Here is a 21,576-nt window from a genome sequence, read left to right on the forward strand (position 1 = left end):
GCAGAGGGAAAAAATATTTTGAATACAGCTATTAAAAATTTCAGCTTAATACGCAGTGCCGTTTTTGAGAGTGAACACAGAGTCAATGAATGGATTCAATCTGTTCTTTGTATATATATATACATTACACACACACAAGTAATGCTGGTTTTTTCTTCGCAAATGCTGTCCCGATTCAAATGATTATTGTTTTCTTGCTCTATGATTTTTTAAGAGATGTGTAGTTTTCGGGTTTTTTATATAAAATTTTTTTTAAGGTTTCAGAAATCCTTATTTTCTAAGCCACCTACGATTTTATTTAATATCAGCCTTATTGGACGCCTGCGCCATAAGAACCATAATTAAAAATTTCAATTTCATAGTCATTACCGTATTTGAGATATAGTGATTACTATGAATGGGATCGGTCTTCGGTTTTTTTCATATATATATTAATTAAGTTGGAGTGGATTGTTCAATACTAAAGATAAGTTTATAATTTGTTACTTACATTAGGTTTTAGTTTTATAACATTCTAAGAGTTAAATGTTTAAAGAAAGAAAATTACCAATGTGGAAATAATGCCATGCCTAAGAGGTCATAATATTTGCCGGGAGACTGGCTATTATCAGCGTAAGGTAGTGCAGGTTGGCTTTGCAGCATACATATTTCTCAAAGATAAAAGAAATATAGTAAAGGGACCCATCGCAAGGTGCGCTGGAGGTTGAAATTGAATTGGAAACCTGTTTCGCCATCATGTTCCCCATCATACATTCATGTCTTTCCAAGCTTCCCTTAAAACATTTTCAAGTTAGCACTTCATAAGCTAGATTTTATTTTTACTTTCCGCTGGTGATAATTTTCCTGCCAGTATGATCTGATGAATAGGAATTCGGAAAGAAATCAAACCGTCAACTACATAGTTTTTGGAATTTTCTTAGATACAATGCAGATATATATTCGGTCTGATAATCAATTGTATATTGATCATGGTTAGTGACAAAAAAAAATGTTGGTTAGTAATGTTGCATTAACTCCATTTATTTATTTTTTTTATTGCTAAAAATATAAGTCTATTTTATATAGAAAATATTTTTTTTTTATTTATTTATTGATATTTACAACTGTATAAAAAATACAACAAGTAAATTGGATCATAATGACATAATGATAATGATATGATACAGCATGTAGAGAAACTACCCAGTAGTAGAACTCTAAAAACATTTTACAATATAAGGTCACGAGGCCATCTTCTTTTCAGGCGCCTTGGAGGATTGCCAAGAATGGAAGAGGAAGCAAGGTTAGAAACTAGTGGGTTTGGGTGGTTAGAGAGTTTATAATGGAAGGAATGATATCGGGTTCGGGCTAGATCGGTTACATAAGGAATATTTAGGTCTTTATGGATGATTTTATTATATAGAAATTATAAATTTTTATAACTTATATTATTTTTAACCATGTTTTCACTGTTACTTTTTACTTTTGAAAATTCCAAGATTTATTTTATTAAATTTCAAATTTTGTTTCAATATTTTTTTGCAAGTTTTTTAATTTAGGCACTACTGTTTGATTGAAAACCACAAAAATTTAATTCAGTTCTTGCAGAAAAACAAAGTGAAAAAAAACAATTCTTTTATTCTGTATTTTATTTCCCACAATCATATTTCTAACAGAAATGTCTTTGAAATGATACATAATATTATCGCTTATGCTGCAAGATCTCTTGATTAGGAAAGAAATTAAAATAAGATATTTATACTTTAAAAATAAATTAAAAAATCAATCAATCTTCTGAACCATCAAAGACATTTGAGACACCTATATAACTATTTTTTTTATTTACTTTAAGAATTCATTCTAGACGTCTTCACCATGAAACGTTAATTTTTATTTTATTTTAAATAGCGTGTAGTTTTTTCGTACTTTCATGTTATCAAAACTTTATATCAGTTTTAAGGTATTTATGACTGAGTTTAGAAAAATAATGTATTACTTACACAAAAAATAATAAATGCATGACAAAAACTGTTAACTTTTACTAAGGGGTCTAGGGAAAAAAACTTGAATAAAATCTTCAAAATGCGAAAACCATGAACCCGAATAGGTGGTTGTGATTGAGGTTTTTATTTTTTTAATTAATTTTTATTAGAATAATAGATTATAATAAAAATATATCTAGTTAAATTGAACTGGGAATTATATATTTATTTTATCCTGCCTTATTATGAATACAGGTGTGGAGCAGTTTCATAGAATAAACAATAACTAATTAGCTAATAAAACAATTTTCAAAGTTAAATTTTTGGCTACAAGGTTCAGTCTTCTACGCGTCTTCTGTCAGATGGTATACTTCTTCAACTAAGATTGCATAGAGCCCTGTAAGGGCCTCAGGGGGGGGGGGGGATTCCCTCAGCAATCTGGCACGTTTCAGAGTTTTGGCGTGGCAGGCCGTTGGAGTGCGTTGCAGTCCATGATAAAATGCTCAGCAGTCCCCAAAACAACAAATAGAGAATAGAGGGTCATTTTAGTTTGCAAATTAATGCAAGTAATTACTCAAAACAAGTCGTAAAGGATACAAATAAGTACAATAGAGATAACGTTTTTACGAACTGACCAGAGGAGAAAAGTGGTTTGACACATAATCAGATTCCTGGTTCTTTTAGATCCAATAGCCATGAAGTTAAAAGAATTCTAAGGAAAGATTTTACGATATTTCTCCATTTTCCTCAAGAGTAAACATTTTAACGAGTTTCCAACACTCACTACCATACTATCCACATTCTATTCTGCTGATGTATTTGAGTATAACTAAACATTTATTTCGTTTATTTTTCAGTTACGTAGTTCTGCTTTCCTCTCTTCTATTTTCCTAGATATCTACTGTTTACTTTGCAATAAACTTAAATTGAGCTTCAATAATAGCTCGCATAAAAAAGAAGTCATATCCCTTCAAATTCAGCCCAAAATGGTAACATCTAATTAGTTCCTGATCAACTCTAATCATGTTCGATTGGGCAAGTTAGTAGTGAAAAATATCACATATTTTCCATGTCTCTAAATACTAATGATAATGTTAATAATAATAACGTTGTTTCTCATTATTTTGGCTTTGCGTTTTTTCTGTTTTTAAGCCTTTTTCGACTTTATGACATAAAGAAAGCCGTATTTTCCTTTAAAAGCTACATTAATCATTACCAGTACAATATGACTTTCACAATACGTTACCACTACAGATATCTGAGATCGATGAAATAATGTTCAATCTCAAGAGGGAAATAAAATTTTTAAAAACAATATAACTTTTTTTTCTATTACACAGCAGATTCAATTTTACCAACAGGAAACAAAGAAGAAAAAAAACCAAGACTACGTTTTTACAAGCCGTGAAAGTGGTTTTATTTTAATATTCCATTTTAATGTAGGAGAGTTACTTGAAAAGTTTATAACGATTTCAGTTGTTGTTTCCTTTTAGGGGGAGGGGAGCAGGTTGCACACTTTCATTGACCCTTGTTTGCCCGAAACACTAGACCATATTTTTTGGTTAAATATTGAGATTATATATATATATATATATATTCATTATTTATTTTTCTATAATATCCAAAACACCACTATTTCCACTCTAATGTGACGTTCAACTTTAAAAGCTCTTATTTTACTAGTCACTATAATCTGACCAATGTTGTTAATAATTGGTGTAGCCGACTGTGCCCCTTAGTTTTTATAGCTGATGGAAAAAGAAAATCGTTCTGAACGGATTTAGAAGCCAATATGTGATGATATATGTAATGCGGTAGCCGGGATTGGTTTCTAAGCTAACATCCCCATAACTATTTTTTTTTTCTATTCTGTTTTAATAGCAGGGGATTCAATAAGCTATCGAAGTGAATAGATAGAATGAACCATTTAATCGAAGTGTCTTTAATTCTATCCAGAGCTTCTGTTATATAAGATAGTAAAAACATCCAATGAATACCTAGTAGTAGTTTTCACCATTCCTTGCACCACGACTACCTTGGAAAATCAATTTATTTTTTTATATCTCACTATAACTACTAAGATTCCCTTATACCTATTATGATGAGTAGGTTAATAACGAATATAATGATATTGAACAACTATTATGATTAGGATTTGCATGATAAACAAATTCATAATCAGATTGTACAATATGACTACACAATTATTACATTTTTTCCATTTAGATAATTCATTTTTTTATTGTATATATTTTAGAATGTAATAGTTAACCCTTCCATGTTGAAAAGCCCGTCCATTATTTATATACTTGTGATAAATATGTAGCAGTTCCCACACAGCAATCGGTTATCAGTGAAACAGAGCCACAGCCACACACACCGAACACAGCCAGTGGCCTGAATGATATTTTCTATAATATATTTTATATATTTATACATCTATTTTCTATAATATTTATAGTTTCTTAGCAAATGATCATATTACGTCAAACTTTCTATTAATGCAGCTTCTTCCATCATCATTAGTAAATTTTGTACATGTACCTTACTACCTTAGGGCAGATCCACATGTTGGCCGCTCGCCACGAATCGGAGGCTTGTACAAATGCTCGGTAAACAAAGAGTGGGCCATCCACATGTCAGTGTTATTTAGAGAGGCAAGCATGGCGGACGTATAAGTGGTTTCAGCCATTGCACTGGGATTATATTATTTTTATTACAAAAAAAAGAAAATGAAATTAAATATAAATAAATAAGATTAAAACTTATTATAAAAATTAACTACAACCTCCTAACAGCTCTCAGTTGCAACTAGAAAAGAACAATGGTGGAGATGCTACACGAGCGCTCTCACGAACCCCTTTGATCTGTGTCCAAAAACTGACTCTCGACGGATTGCAACGAGCTTAGGCCAACTCGTACAAGCCACCCATCCACATGCTCGTGCATATCCGAGTTCGCCTTGGCTTGGCCAACATGTAGAGGCCCCTTTACATGTTAGCTTCTTAGATGTAAGATGTAAGGTACACCCAATACACCCACAGTTCTCAGTGAGTGTATTTTTGTTGTATCATTCTGTCTTCCGAGCAGATGAGCATGTATTTGAAGTGAATCTTCTTTAACAACGTTCTCAAACTCGAGAAAAAAAATGTAAACAATTTTTATATTGTAATTAAAGATTAGGAATCAGCAGTACCTGGCCAATTGAGTGGGCTCCTACTCACTTCATACTTTCCTATAAAAAAATATTTTCCTGGTAGGATTAACTGATGAAATGGCTGTTGTAATTATTATTATGGATCCACAGAAATATGAGTAGGAATTTACAGGTGTAAATTTAATCTAACATGGTAATATAGGATATTTTTTACTCTATGTGGGAGCAATTACTAAATCAAAGACCTTATTAAAGACTCTCATAAGCACTTTCCTAAAGGTCAAGGTTTAACTTGAGTTCATTGGAAGTGTCTAACGAAATCATTATCACATACTGTGTTTTACGTGGTGCGGTTCTTCACCAATTCAATTGTTTGTAAAAACTATATTTTTATAGATGCCCACAAATAATTGTTAAAACATTTCCTAATGCCTAGGCATGAATGTGTATGTGGTATATTTCATATTAAATAATTAGATCAAAAAATAACATACTACAATTTCAAAATTCTTTTTATATTCTTTAAGAAAACTTGGTATTTTTAGGTTATTTTACCTGGTACCTATACATTTTAGTTAAACAATTATACTAGATTCATATGAGTTAAAGCTTAAACTGAATATGAGCTATTTATGATTAAGATCTCTTTTCAAACCTTTTCGAATAATTAAACTGCTCTAATTCGACTTTCAATCCGGGTACTTAAGGCATGCCGTCCTGAAAATAACCTGCGTACAAACCGCCAATAAATAACAAAACTCATATTCATCCTTTTAGATTTCTCTAAAACATTTTACACAGTAAAGTTCAATATCCTCTTTGTCGAACTACATAATCTTCCCTTAGGACAAGATGCTGGATCAAATCCTTAATTTCAAATTGGTCACACTATATAATGGTTACTTGACAATTTCCATCTATGACACTGTCACTCTTCTGTAGTGTCTCTCAGGACCTGCCCCATTTTACTTTTTTTTGTTTGTGACCTTCCTCTCCTCATCCATCAAACCCAATACCCATATCCTTACAATCGATATCCGAATATTCTTTTTTTTCTCCTCTTTCGAACTATAATCCACTGTAAAAATCTCCAAGAAGACATGAGTCGAATAAGTCACTGGGCAGTAATGGGCAGATAACGACCTGAAGATAATGTTGATCTGTTGTTAATGAAGACCTAAGATTACGAAGGCAGTCGTATTAGGTTTAAAATACGTCGTTAAAACTATCTCTCATACCCTAACCCTCTTCTTGTATAATAATCTGATAAATTGCTTAACAGCAATCAAAAATCGTTCTAGTTCATCTTTGAAAAATCATTACCTAAATCTCTCGTCATTCCTTTCCCATCTTAAAAACGACTAATTCAGAAATGGTTCTTGAATAAAAACAATAAAATTATTTTTATTATTTACAATTTTTTTTTTTTTAATAATTTATTTATTGATACTTACAACTGTATAAACATATATACAACAAGTTAATTTGCTGTAGGTGACATAGTAACATGATAAAAACATGTGGAGAATCTATCCAATGATAGAACTCTAATATTTACAAATAAAATTATTATTGAGAAAGATTTAACGAACTATTATAAAATCTTAATAACTCACTAAAATATACTCCGTGGAATGAAGCAGATGTCTTCAGTTTTTGTGGTTATACTAATATCTTTAATTCATTGTTAAGCATGCAGTTTCCAAAGGACTACAAGAAAAAGGCCAGTTGTATTGTAAAGTCGGGAAGCCTCGGATGGCGAGTAGCTTTGGACATTAGAATTACTAAGTTATCAAATACGATAAGTGAGTAAAACTTAGTGTCGAATGGCTCTCTTCTAAAGTATGAACAAATGCAATTCAGTTGAGGCTTAGATGGCGATTGGATAACACATTTTTGTTCGTTTTATTTCCGCCAAAACATTTTCTTTTTTTTGCAGTTATTAAGTAGAACCAGTAACTATGAATGTATGTTTATTGTTATAACTGGAGATTACAACATTTTAGCCATATAAAAAGGAATTTTAAGAAAAATTAAGAAGCAAAGAAGAAAAAAATTATTAGAAGAAGAAACATGAAGGTTAATCAATTCAAAATTTATTTAGAAACAAAAAGTTCTTCACAAAGACAGAGAGATCGATTGTAGAGAAATATTTGAAGAGCACTGGATCAAATGCTGTGAATGCAAAGATGGAATCCACGAAGATAGTGTTTATATTGATTTATCAGACCAATATTAAAATTTTTATATTTTTAAGACTAATTAATGTAAGGGTCACTATCACAATGTGCATTTAAGTACCTCCACACACTATTAAAAATAACATGTCTGTTCGGGGCTATATTATGTATTGTTAAAAACCTATGCTAACGTAATTTTAATATTTTTTTCATTATTTAAAAATAATATGATTAACAATTTTCATTAATATGACTGAAGAAATTTCTTAGTTTGTTTTTCAGAGTGAAATACCCACCCAATTGAAATATGTGTCGTTGATTACCCGACCTTCCATACTAATATTATTTTTATTTGGGAAGTAATCAGTTAATTATTTTTTACTAGAATATTCATACAGTGAAAATAAAATGATATTTTTTTACAAAATTATGTATTCCCGGAAAACCTTTCACCAACAAAGTGACATGAAGCTCAAATGATATGGGCTCCGGTGGCGATATAAGAAGACACTCCACCCTCCCACATGACAAGACCCTTCTCTCACTGCTCAAGAATAATTTGTCTTGAAAAGATATATTTTGTTCCTTTTAAATACTATTAAGTAATTGTATTTTCATTTTATAAAACTAGCGGGATGAAGAGAACACCTACACAAATGGAATCACTGCTACTAGTCTGAACTACCTCTGTCTCCTGCTTCCACAGGGAACCCGCATGGTCTTGTCCCTCAACTTTGACTACTAACCGTACTTTCACCGTACAGGGAGGGAGGTCGCTTGGAATCTCTAGGTACAGCTAAAACGGTTATGAACTGCTTTGTACGATTCCTCTAAGGAATTCTGAGAGATACCTCTGTCCTCCAATTCTATGAAGAGTTGAACTGGTTTTATTTTACCCATCGTTGCATCCTTCCTCTACCGAATTATACAATCCCGTCGCCTATCATACACACCGATCTCCTTTAATTCAAATCCTTGGTTCATTACTGCGAATTCTGTTCTTGGTTTTCAGATCAATTCATAACGATCTACCCAACCGCAAGTTCAAAATGTCTTTAAAACCCTGTATGATCTAAGTTTCGCTTTTGTCTATCGTTCCAGGACTTTCCCGCTTTCAAATCTTATTTATCAATCTACTTCTCCGAGAATTGAGAATATATCTCTTCCTATTTTTAGTTCTTAATTAATAAATATGTATATACTTTATGAAAAAAATAATAATTACAAATTTTGAATTATCATGTTATTATTATTATATAATAATTTAGTCATATCATTGTTATAAACTTAATTTTGTTGCAGAGTGGGTATGACAGGAAGGAAGTACCAATGGTTGATCATGGGGACCTACGGAACCCAGTGGTGGCTAGAGCCAGCACCTTGCCCCACCCACACCCTGGCTCAGGCTCTCGACGGGGTAATGCTCACTGACCTCCTGCCTTTGGCTACTTCTGGAGAAATCACTGTCTCTGGAAATGTAAGTTTTTTTTGTTTTTTTTATGTAAACTAATTACAAGCTTTCATTTCAACAATAATGTATCATTTACAAAATAGTATTTCACTTAACTAGGCAACCATTATCGAGAAACCTCACATTACCTATACGTTGTTAATAGAATCATTATTAGAGGCCATATATACAAATCTTATAAATAGTTCAAACAATAGAAACTATGCCACATACCTACCTGTACGAAAACAAACACCTTCCACTGATGAACACAGTAGTACCCAGTATATTTTCATATTTTAAATAAGTAAGCATTTAACGCTAGGTTGTTGGTTTTGGGAATATTTAATGCTAATGTACACATTATTGTGTCCAATCAAAAACATTTTCCACTTCAAACTTTCTACTTTATACATAATATAGCATACAAATTTTTCAGTTTTAACTGAACACGACCCCTCAAAGCTGTGGGAAGAGTGCGAGAAATTGAATTTCAGAGATATTGCAATTGAATGTAATCTGAGAATTCATTAATTTCAACTTCTAAGGATACTTCAACCTCATAGTACAATGTAGTAGTGAAATTTGTTTCCATAATGTTTAAGAAAAACTTCTCTATCTATTGTTTTATATTCATTTAATGTTCAAAGAGAGTCATTTAACCTAATAATAAACAGGTGGCCGTCAGTACAGCCTTTATTTATATTTGTATTCCATCCCTTGAACCTCCATAACTTTAAAAAAACTTATTAGAATTTTATCTTAATTTTCAAACAGCTCCATCACGAAAAAAAAAAAAGAATATTATTTATTTATTTAAGTGTTTCGACCGCTAGGGTTATTCACACTGAATTTACAAAGCTAGTACATTGCTATTGACATATTTACAAAGTTACAAAGTGAGAAAGTTACATATAATTACAAAGTGAGAAAGTTAAAAATTAAAAAAGAAAGAATATTAAATGTGGACTGCCCGCAAGCAAATGCTTTACCTTCAAGATAATTTTTTCCATGCTCATAAGACCTTAGGGCACCCGCCTTGCAACTCCTTGGCCCATCACCGAATCCTGGTTGTTAATTTATTTTTATATTAGCGGTAGGACAATTTATGGGTCGAAAAATCCTTCTGACATACCTGAATATAATGGAAATCTATGTCTTTTTTGGACTGAGAGAATAGTTGGTGAATGAGTATTTATATTTAGCACTACATTAGGAACGAAAATAATAAACATTATTAATAGTTTATTTAGAGTTATTTAGGTTCAAGAGTTCATGAAGAAAATCTGGTTAATCACTTGTTGATACCATCAAAGTGGATTACTGGTCTGCCTAAGGGATAGAATTGCTCCAGTGTCGTCAAAAGTTTCATTTTGCTGAGTGTGACACACCAGTGGTAGTGAAAGGAGCAAAATGGCTGGGAGAGAAAGAGGAGGGGTGAACCTTTCAATAGGTGGCTTAAAGTTCAGTTAAAAAATAATCATAGATTTTTTTAACACTCTTCTTTTTCTCCTATTATTCTTTGTTAGTCAATGTTTCATTCTTTTAATACTAGATTGCTTCTTCTGGAAGTATAAAGTAAAGTGCAATCTTAAAGTTATTTAAATATAATCTTTAATTAAGGATCAAATGCCAATTTTAATTATTAATTTATTATATTATATATTATATTAAATATATAATTTATTATTAATTAATATTAATCTCTTTATTAGTTACTATTTCCAAAATTACAATTCTACGTGTAAGAATTTTTTTTTTAATTTACCTGTTCCTGGACCAAATATTGACAAATACGCATCAGTATTGACAAAATTGTGAAATTATTCTTCTATTATGTAAATATTGATAATATTCAATTTATAAGCATAAATTTAGTTTAGGGACATACAGATTAAAAATTAATCTATTATTCAGAAAACTGTCACTTTATTCCTTAACTTCTCACCCATTCATTTGTAGCGCTGTGAATGAATTACCAAGTCTTCCAATGTTCTTATTTATTTTCTGATAGTTTTAAATTTTTAACATCCTCTCAATAATTTGGATTTAATGTATACCAGATTTATACCTACCAATCTGTTACCAGAACTGAGCTTCAGTGAAAGACTCTTGCCAGGTAGAATTACAGAAATATGTTTGAAGTCTATATTTAACAAAGAAATTGTATGTATTATAAAGAACGAAAATATAATGAATGAACACATATATATTTTCAAAAGAAAGAATTGTAAAACAAATTAATTTTATGCATTAATAAAAAATAAAAAAAACTAATTTTATAATAAAGAACAAAAGAAAACTGTCGACGAATGTGCCTTGAGCAAATGTTTATTTTTAATCTCAGCTAAGAGATTCTGGAAGCAAAAGTCATGCTTGGCCAAAAGTCTACCATGGAGCCTGCAAAGCTGCGTGGAAAACTAAAACTGCAATAACAATGCCGTCATAGCTAACAATCGGGGATTGCCTCTCCTGTTACGTCAAAAGATCGCACAGCTTTTGTTTACAATCACATGTTTTGTTTTTTTTTTTTTGTAAAGAAATATCTTATAATCAAAATAAAGCGATTTTACAAATTTAATAATATAAATTATAACATTTTTTAATTTAATGTTGCTTCAGGGCCGCCCATAGCTCAGTGATTAAGACACAGTCTTACCAATTTGATGTCTATTGGCGGTGCCGGTTCGAATCCGACCTGGACGTCGACTTTTTTCATTGAGTGGCGGCCCTACAAAATGAAGAACTTTGACCCCCCAACCATGGTTAGGCAGTATAGGACTCCAATAGGAGTCTTGGCCGAAAAAAAAAATGTTGCTTCAACAGTATCTATAAACTTTGCTTCCTCTTTTTGGAAAAAAAAAAATCAAACACACATTTGTATACACACGTGTTTTTGTGTGTTGATATCAACGCAGTGTAAACAAATAGTTTTTCTTCAAAATCTCTCTTACGAAGCTGAGGTACAATAATCAGATTTATTTTTCTGCTATATCCACTGTATTTTTTTATTTTTAATTATTTTAAAAAGTAGTATTTTATTTTATTTTTTTCTTTCAATTTTGCACTTGTGTGGTTACATAATTTATACATAACATAGACGCCACTAAAACAAAATGCATGCGTATAATAAATTTCCACTGAAAGGAATGAAAATAAACTCATATAGTTGCCGGGTCTAAATTAAGAGTTAAAACGCTAAGATAAATACAGAAGCGGACAGCCCCATTATCCCGCTTTCTCATTACCATTTTACATTCGAAATTAGCTATGTAGTGGATAATTGCAACATAATGCCTTTTGTGTATTTAATCTATTGCGACAATTTGTATCAGGATACTTTTGTTTCCAGTGTTTTAATATGTTGAAGCAAATTATAATTAACTAAATATTTGCAATGTCGTTAAGAAAAATATTAATAAAGATGAAAATGATATTCGTGTTATAAAATATTTTAATTTTCATTTATTGATTCCGTGTTTGAATCATTCATTTATTATTTGATGATATAATAGTAAATAATAATAGAATCGTTGTAGTTCATGAAGAAGGAAGGTGGTGGCTGTACGAAGTACGCCTTCAACCTAATGCCAGGCACTTTTACTTTTTTCACTTTTGAATCGCTGGTTGGATTGTAGTGGACTTTATAAAATAGTGATAAATGAAACATGAAACTGATACGAAAATCTATTACAGTTAAAGTAGGGATTTTTCGAAACAAAACATGTATTTTTAGGTGTGTTAGTTAATTTTGAATAATTTGTCTATGGATTTAATGATGCTGACTATGATGGAGTGAATTATATTGACAGGTGTGGACTTACTCCTTGGTTCGGTTACCCTCTCTTCATTCCTAGATTTCTTCCCTCCTCCTCTGTTCTGGGAGGCACTTCAGAGTGTCTCTACTCATTCATTTTTCTAGTAGAATAGGGATGAAGAAAAATAAATGGCTATATTTGGCCAAGGTTCGCTAGCGAGTGTGTGCTTTTGTATTCTCGGCCACATGGGACTGGTGTTGGGATTAGCCATATGATTGTGGTTGTTTCATGTCTTCCATTTGAACGGAAAAGTGGTAGTAGATTTTTTACTTTTTTACGTAGTGGGAAAACAATACTGTAAATCTCACAATCGGGACTCGACTTTGTTTGTTTATTGTTGCTTAAAGGCGTAAAACCCCCTGGTCATCAACGCCTATGGTATGCTAAAAGTTTTGTAAAAGTTAATAATAAATAAAATAAAAATAATAAATTTAAAAAAAAAATTAAAATCGAAGAAGAGTTATAATTTAAAAAGAAGGCAATGTGCTTTTAAAAATTCATACACTAATGTAATTTTAGCTTCCTCATCTGTGAGAGCTTCTGATAAATTTGGGGTCAGTCCTATCCGGTTTATTGTTGGCAAATAGTGAGTACATTCATCAAAAATATGTTCAATCGTGAGAATGGACTGACAATATTTGCACGTTGGAAGTGACAGTTTTCTGATCAGGTGAGAGTGCATGAGGAGAGTATGACTTATTCTCAAGCGGGTTAGAGCAACTTCCTCTCTGCGGCTGTTGCGGTAGGATATCGACTATGGTTTTACTGATCTTTTGATTTCTTTTAATTTACTCGGAGAACTTTCATCCCACTTGGCCTGCCATCGTTCTAATATTTTTAATTTAAAGGGTGTACTGAATTTTGATGGGGTAAGAAGTTTGTTATCAAGCTCGAGTTAGTGATCAATATATTCCTTGTCTACTATTATTCCAGATCAAATAATACACAAAAAAAGTTAATTTATTTTATCCGATTTACAATATCCAGGAAAGCCAAATGATCGAATATTAAAACAATAAGCTAGTAATATTATAATAATATAACACACAAAATATGAAATAAAATGAAATAGCTTTATTCCAGGACAAAGGCCCTCAAGAATTACTTATGGTTTAGAATAATCAATATTTGATTAACAAACAAAATATATACAATATTGTGCTATTTAAGTTACAATTACAATTCTATAGTAATTAATGGTATACAGATTGTTTACTTTGACACAGAAGTTTGCTCATGTGGTACGTAAAGGAATAGTAGAGAAGGATTTGCTAAAAAAGATTTCGTGGCTATTCTATAAGAGGGTATATATAAATCTATCGGTTGGTATCTAATATTAAATGAACAGATGGATGAATTTAGAGTGAGGAGATGCTGAGAATTATACAAAACAAAATTTTTTTTTAGCAATTATCGAAAATTACGATTCGTAAATCGTTTTTAAATGTTTTGTTAGCATATCCTACATTATAATATATGGTGATTCCATAATTTTGACTTTTGTACCCATTATAACTCAGAATGGAGGTTAACCTAGTAGAAATTCCTAAATAATTTCAAGGAAATAAAGTAAATGTTTTTCATAGCTTAAAAACTTAGGATACATAGTACTTAGGAGTTCGTTATTTTTCAACTATTATAGCATCTCAGACAAATCAAGTTCACAACGAGGATTACTCCAACTTTTTATATAGAAAAATTAATTGAAGTAACAATTTAATAGGATCAATTAGGAAGACCCTGGACTATTTGAAGCTGTTGAGCGCAAAATATATACACATTTTTATATCTAAAAATGTTTAAAATTTTGGAAATGGTAAAAAAGACATTGGTTTTGTTCTTCTATTACTAAACATGGACTCAACTTTCAAAACTGGATGACTAATTCGATTTCGAATATAGATATGATGGGAAATCCTGAATACTTCATTTTTAATCATACACTTTTTTAATATTTTAAAATTCTGCTCCGTTCAAATCAATTGCTCAAGTTGAATTTGGATTTTATTAATTTTTCACATTCATCCGCCACATTGGAGAGTTTCTAATATTATAAATTCTAAATGGTCTAACAATTACGTTTAAAGCTTATGAAAAAATAAAAATAAAATAGTGAAAGTAATCAATAAAATATAAAACATTATGAATGGATGTAATTTAGAAAAAATTTAACTTATAGCTGAAGAATAAAGAAAACTTGTTAAGTGGCAAATTTAACTCCAAACTATTCTAACTTTTATACTTACTTAAGAGCTCTATTCCATTTCTCTGAAAAGTTTCAAAACATCAAAAGCCTTCATAGGCAAAGTAGAAGCGGCCCACTGGAAAAGTTGGAAATACTTTCATCAGAGGAAAAGTTGGGAAGTGGAAATGGAGATTAAAACAATTTTAATATTTATCAACTCTATCGGAGCTTTGTTTACCGATAATTTGAATTTTATTTTACTTCAGAAGCTTATGGGCCATTTCATGTAATACAGATGTATTTTTAAATGAAGTGAACGTTATATTTCAATATATATAATAAATCACTAATAAGTAACTGTTTATTTGCCTCAGTAACACTTAAAATTCTCTAATAATCTTTAGAGGCAGTGGCACTGCGTTAGTTTTTGACGCCGAGGATAGATTCCAAATGTAATGCAGTTCCTCAATACACAGTACGGACTGTATGCGTACAGTGTCCCAGCAAACATATTCACCTATATAATCTCTATATTTCTTTTCTTTTAATTTTCGTTTGGTTATAACAGGACATGTGGTCTTTTGATATCAGGATGTCAGGTTATTTATTTTTGTTCCATTTCCTTAATTCAATGCAAATTCTATACTCACCATATTTCAATAGTGTAAGAAGTTTAGTTAGTAATATTCCCTGGGTCATAACAGTGATTTCTGGGCCCTGTCTCATAATGTAAGCTAATAGTATTGGTTCATAGTAGAAGTACAGAAACAACGTGGTAATTATACTAATACTTATAAGCACTAAAGTACAAGTTACTATTGTAGAAGTCAGTTTAATTGTATTAAGTTAAATCAACAAGACTAATATCATTAGTTTCTACTTTATTATGAAACAGAGCCTAGATCTGTCTTTTGAGGGTATTGCAATTTTCTAACCTTCTTATTTAACTTCGATAATAACTTTTTTTAATTTTCTTTTTAAGTTTGTTCTGCTTTATATTTATATGTACGTAAAATCCTTGATGCTCCTTATTACGTCACAAATAAACTCATTCACAAAGACCTTAACCTCCCATTCGTTACAGAATTGGGCCAAAACAGATATGCGTCTTTTCATTCCAAACTCCTTAACCATCCTAACCCATTAATTCTTAATCTTTCATCCTTAACAATCCCTGATAATCCTCCGAGGCGTCTGAAAAGAAGATAGCCACGAGACCTTCTAGTTTAAATAAATGTTTGAAGTACCACCAATGGGTGGTTCCTTCCCAAGATTTTCAAGTGTATATGAAACATACTACATATTTACCTATTGTATTATTTTGTACAGTTGTAAATTACAATAAATAAACAATAAAAAAAAAATATTTATATGTGTGTTTTATAAACTTAGACATAAGAAAGTGTTTTGTGTTCCACCAGAATTAGCAAGGGCATAGAATTTAGAATTGATTGTTTTAAGATTCATTTAAAGACTTGATTTATTTGAAGAGTTGATTTATTTAAGTCTTTAAATAAACAGAAAAAAAATCTATAAGAGCAGTCCTGACAGAATGGGAGAGCTATTAATATGTTTTATAGCATTATATGGAATACGTATTATTATTACCTATAAAGACTACAACTGAAAAGTTTTTAATATATAGGTTTTATTTTTTTGTAAAATATTATCCACATTTTTAAAAACTTACGAAAAAATTTTACTTCATGAAATAATAGGATACTTACAAAACATTACATATAATATGTAATATCTTTACACACTCTTGTTGATTCCTTGCAATAGAATAGACGAGCTTTGGTTTCAGTGGTGAATTTAATATTTGAAAAGAGCTCGGGAAAATATGTCCCAAGAGTCCTTGGTTTCTCACCACGGCCCTGAAAAAGAGTGTAATAAGAAAAAAAAGATATTTGAAGCCCCACTAGTATCATTATAAACATTTCTATTCAAAAATTACTTGTTACTATCATCATGCAAAACCACTATCACTTGAAAAGTTTTTGGACAGTGCTTCTTTTTGAGTTGTAAAACATTCATTTTGCTTACCATATTACAGGATAAAACTAAATAGTGTACTTATATGGTAATATGGTGTATATGTACCCAAGAATTTCCTTGATTGTATTTAACGGAAAACCATTAACTTTTGTTATTATATCAGCTATTGCCAACCCGATTCAGAATACCCTCCTAGGACGTATCCTGGCTCTATGAAGTGGGTAATCTTAATTTTCCCCCAATTTCCCGCAACGGAAACAAATGGTGATTGAGCGAGATCTAGACCTAATCACTTTCTTGCATAACATTTTGTCTACAAAGATCTATTAAAATATCCTATTTAAAACTATGAAGTTTTTAATTTTTTTGTCTAAAAGTTGACAGAAATAGACTGAGGCCCTTATATTAAGAACCAATTGAAGTAAATTAAAAAATAGATAAAAAAACAAATAAAGTTTTAGTCGAAACTGATCTTATCAAAAAGTAAGTTTCTTTTATTGTGTCTTTTCCCTCCATTTTTTATAATAAAAAAGTATCCGTACCACGTTTATTACACCTACAAAAATACAACTTCCTGGTTACTATATAGAGAGAGCATGATGTACGTATTTCCTAAATGGTTCAGTTCCCCAGTATTTATTGAAATCCCAACACACTGAATAGTACAAGAGCCCAAGAGGAGAAAAAAGGCAGTTATCTCACCTCAATTTCTGATTAGTTTAATGAAAACTATGTATAATTAATAGTCAAAATTGATGAGTCTACCAAGTATAGGTAGGGAGAATAAAAAATGTCGGCTGTTTCAAAGAGATAAAAAAAACTACTTTTTCATTTGGAGCTCTATATCCTAAAAAGTTGGAACAACACAAGAAAACCTAAGAGAACGTCATTTAAAGAAGAGTAAATTTGCTAAAATATGAGTCCTAATAGAGTTATTTACGTTAAATAGTTTTCGAGACATAGCTTTTTAAAAAGCAATATTTCATAAAAATAATAAAAAATCAGTAGTTAGTGAACTTATTTTGAAAAAATCATATTTCAAAAACCATTTGACGTACAGATGTCTATTAGCACTCACATTAAAGCTAGTTTAATGAGCTATAAAGTAGTTTGTGATGTTTCTCTTCGTAGGAGTAATAGTTTACATGAAATTTGCTAAAATAAATCGATTTATAGTTGTTCCGACAAATTTTCATTTGCCAAAATTATATTCATATGTGAATATCATAAGAACTACTACCCCTACGAAGATTGGTGTCATAAACTACTTTATAGTAGGTTAAATTTCCTTTATTTGTAGTGTTGGCAGACATATGTGCGTCTTATGGATCTAGAGATACATTTTTTCAAAAATCCAATATTTTATACGAACAACTATAAATTAACATTTTGTGAGTTTATTTTGTCAAATATCATAAAAACTAGTACTCCTACAAAGATAAACATAATTAACTATTTTGTAGCAAATTTGACTAATTTTAATTTGAGCACTGGCAAACATCTGTACATCCACTGGTATCTGAAATGAAGTTTTTCATAAATCAAATTTATTGTCCGAACAACTAAAAATCAATTTATTTTAGCATATAACATGAAACTACTATTCCTACAAAGGTAAAGGTCATCAACTTCTTTATAGTCCATTAAACTAGCTTTAATTTGAGTGCTAATAGACATCTGTACGTCACGTAGTTCCTGAGATATTGATTTCTCAAAATAAATTAACTAACTACTAATCTTTCAGTAGATTTTTACGAAGTTTTGCTTTTTAAAAAGCTATATCTCGAGAACTATTGGACCTAATAGCTCTATTAGGGCTAATATTTTAGCAAATTTACTCTTCTTTAAATAATGTTCTCTTAGATTTTCGAGTGTTATTGGTAGTTTTAAGAGCTCCGAATGAAAAACTAATGTTTTTTAAGGTTTTGAAACAGTCACCATTTTTTAATCCCTCTACCTATACTTGGCAGACTCATCAATTTTGACTAGTAATTATACATAATTTTTATTGAAGTAATCAAAAATTGGGGTGAGATAACTGCCTTGTTTTCTTCCCGGCTCTTGTACTAGAAGGAAATGCTTCCATTTGCTAGTGTTCAAGTAGTTTCAAGACTCTAACGGTGAACATTTAATAAATTAAGCTGGTATTTATTTTTCACTGGAGTCCGGAAAGAATAAAACCAGAATATTTGTTTATGTTTTGCAGTTCTTCTACAGCTGGCACCGATGCCATCGCCTCACTTAGCTGTCTAAATAAACACAATCCTTGAAAAAAATATCGTTCTATTGGAATTGAATTCCGCGATTTTTAAAATGTTCGTAAAGATTTTAACAATTGTCTAGACACCAAAGGTCTGCTTGTTAACTAAGTGTAATAATGACAGGTTTATTTATTTTTTTCATAAGCGAAATAATGCTTTAGTATATCTTCAATTTTCTCATTTCATTCGAAATTTTTATGGTAAATACTTTCGCAATCTTTGCACAAATGAGAGTATAATAACAAATGTATATAACAAGCCTAGGTCAAAACTTATGATTATCTATTGTTATTTAGAACAAACATTTCGACTAAATTCGCTCAGACCTAAAAATCGATAATTTTATAATTCAATGTTTTGTGCTAGATAAATTCTATTTCCGGTAGGTAGTGAGCGTAGCAGATTCTCAAAAAACAAAATAATAAATGAAAATTAAGTTTTGTTTAAATGAATGCTAATGATGGCTAATCTTTGATAGTTTTTATACCTTGTGTTTTTCTTTTCTGAATATATGGCTTTGTTTTTGTTTTGTTTTTGTAGTTTTTTTCCGCCTAAGAAATGGCAGAGTGGTTCTAAAAGGCCCATTGTACTCCAGCTCATTGTCTGTGTAAGGCCGACCAATTTCCTTGAATGTATGTTTAAATTATTGTACAACTCTTTTGTCGTTAAAACCACCTTAACCTAAATTAAATTTTCACCTGGTATTTTTCTGCTTTTATTCAGATTCAAGAGATGAAAATAAATAATTTATATTATTTTTTGTACATTTATTTATAAATTTTACCTTTAATTTGATTGATAATGTTAAATTTTTAAAAATTATAATAACTCTATGCAAATTAAGGTTTCATTTTATTTTATTTTATGCAAAATCCTTCGTAAAATCCTAAATGCTCCTTACTTTGTCACAAATAAAAGTATACATAAAGACCTTAATGTTCCATATGTACTATATGTATACTGAACCAGATATCATTTCTTCCATTATAAACTCCCTAACCACCCAAACTCTTGCTTTCTCATACATTCCTGACAATCCTCTGAGGCGCCTGAAAAGAAGATGGCCTAAAGACATTAAAATGTTAAAACGTTATTAGAGTGCTACGAATGGGTAGTTCTACACTCCTGTACTATACAGCAAATTTACTAAATGTATTATTATGTACTGTTGTAAGTCTTAATAAACATATAAAATAATTCATTCATTTCTATTATATTATATCATTATTATTAAATATTTATATATTATTAATAAATCCTAATAAAATTGTATTTCTTTTTCATGTCACATGTTAATTAAGATTATTAATTTATTTAATATTTGAAGAAGAACGAACATCACAAAAGAAAAATTTATATCTATAAGAAATTTTTCTCTTGATTTTTAAATTTTTTAATTGGGTTTTTCATCTTCAAATTTTTAATCTGAAAATGCACAGATTTTACTTCCTAAAATATCTATATTAAGAAGTTCTAATTTTTTAAAGTTGCGAAAATTCATACCTACTTAGTGGCTTAGTACCTTCATTAGTACGACGCGAAGGAGTACTTTTAATTATGATATAAAAAATGAAAAAAAAATGCTAAAATGAGGGACTGAAGGATAAGTGAGGGAGTCAAGGAAAAACGTCTGGATAGTTTTAGTTTAGTTCTTTTTACTGACTACAATAAATAATGAGATGTATTTTCTAATGGAATCCTCATGTAATAATTGACTAAATAAACTGGTGAATGGAAACAATCAATCAATAGTAGATTGAAATGAATTTTTTTAAGTGACATACCTAGGGGTCGGACATAGCGAGGGAGTGAAAAAACAACCTTTTTATTTACTACTCAAAAATCTATTTTGGAGGTAAATATAGCCTTAATTTCAGAACAACACAACTCGAATAGTTCTTATTGTTTTCCAAAGACTGTAATTGAAAATGGTTTACACATTCTGAAATTATGGTCTAATTACTTCTCCAAACTATATTTCTTTTAGTACATCAGATTCTCTCAACTGATTAACTGCACAATCTTTCTTGAAGTAATCGTTCTTCTCTCAGTTCATTCTTAATTCGATTTCCTTTCATCCAATGGGTAAATGGCTGTCCATATTTATTTAGTTTATCTCACAAATTATTTCCTACATTTTACCATCTTCCAATGAGATAATCTAGTTTTCTTATTAATGAATTATCAGGAGAAAAAATAAGCTTCTTCTTGTTTTCTTCGACTCTTCGATCCCTGATGACCGCTGTGCAAAAGAGAGGAAACACAAAGAAAGGCCATAAGGAATCCCTAGGGTGGTTTCTGCATGCCTTTCCAGCGCACCCTCTCCTGGGAGTTGGTGGTAATAAAAAGCGGTGCATAGCGATTGAGTTTGCTTTTTTATCAGTCCATACCCACCCCAACCCCCTTGGAGTTCTCTGTATATTCCGATAGACAATCTGCGCTGAAAACAACTATTGTTGAGCAGCATGCTTTCTATTGTTGTACAGAATTGATTAACTATTACAATGGCCAAAAATCATTCTAAGGACTTGAAAATCGAAAGTGTAATAGAGACTGTATTTTCATG

At 30.7% G+C, this 21,576-nt stretch overlaps 1 protein-coding gene across 1 annotated transcript in view; it reads left to right on the top strand.

The window, feature by feature from the left end:
• GABA-B-R2 (gamma-aminobutyric acid type B receptor subunit 2) overlaps window positions 1-21,576 on the top strand; it is a gene marked incomplete at its 5' end in the record, with an annotated part of 146,850 nt that overhangs the window by 85,440 nt on the left and 39,834 nt on the right. The window contains 1 exon segment of the mRNA XM_014433270.3: window positions 8,601-8,775. Within this exon segment, the coding sequence (XP_014288756.3) occupies window positions 8,601-8,775 (175 nt within the window).

This window comes from Halyomorpha halys, unplaced genomic scaffold (assembly GCF_000696795.3).
Source record: "Halyomorpha halys isolate HHAL.00 unplaced genomic scaffold, Hhal_1.1 Scaffold1179.1, whole genome shotgun sequence".
NCBI classification, from domain to species: domain Eukaryota; kingdom Metazoa; phylum Arthropoda; class Insecta; order Hemiptera; family Pentatomidae; genus Halyomorpha; species Halyomorpha halys.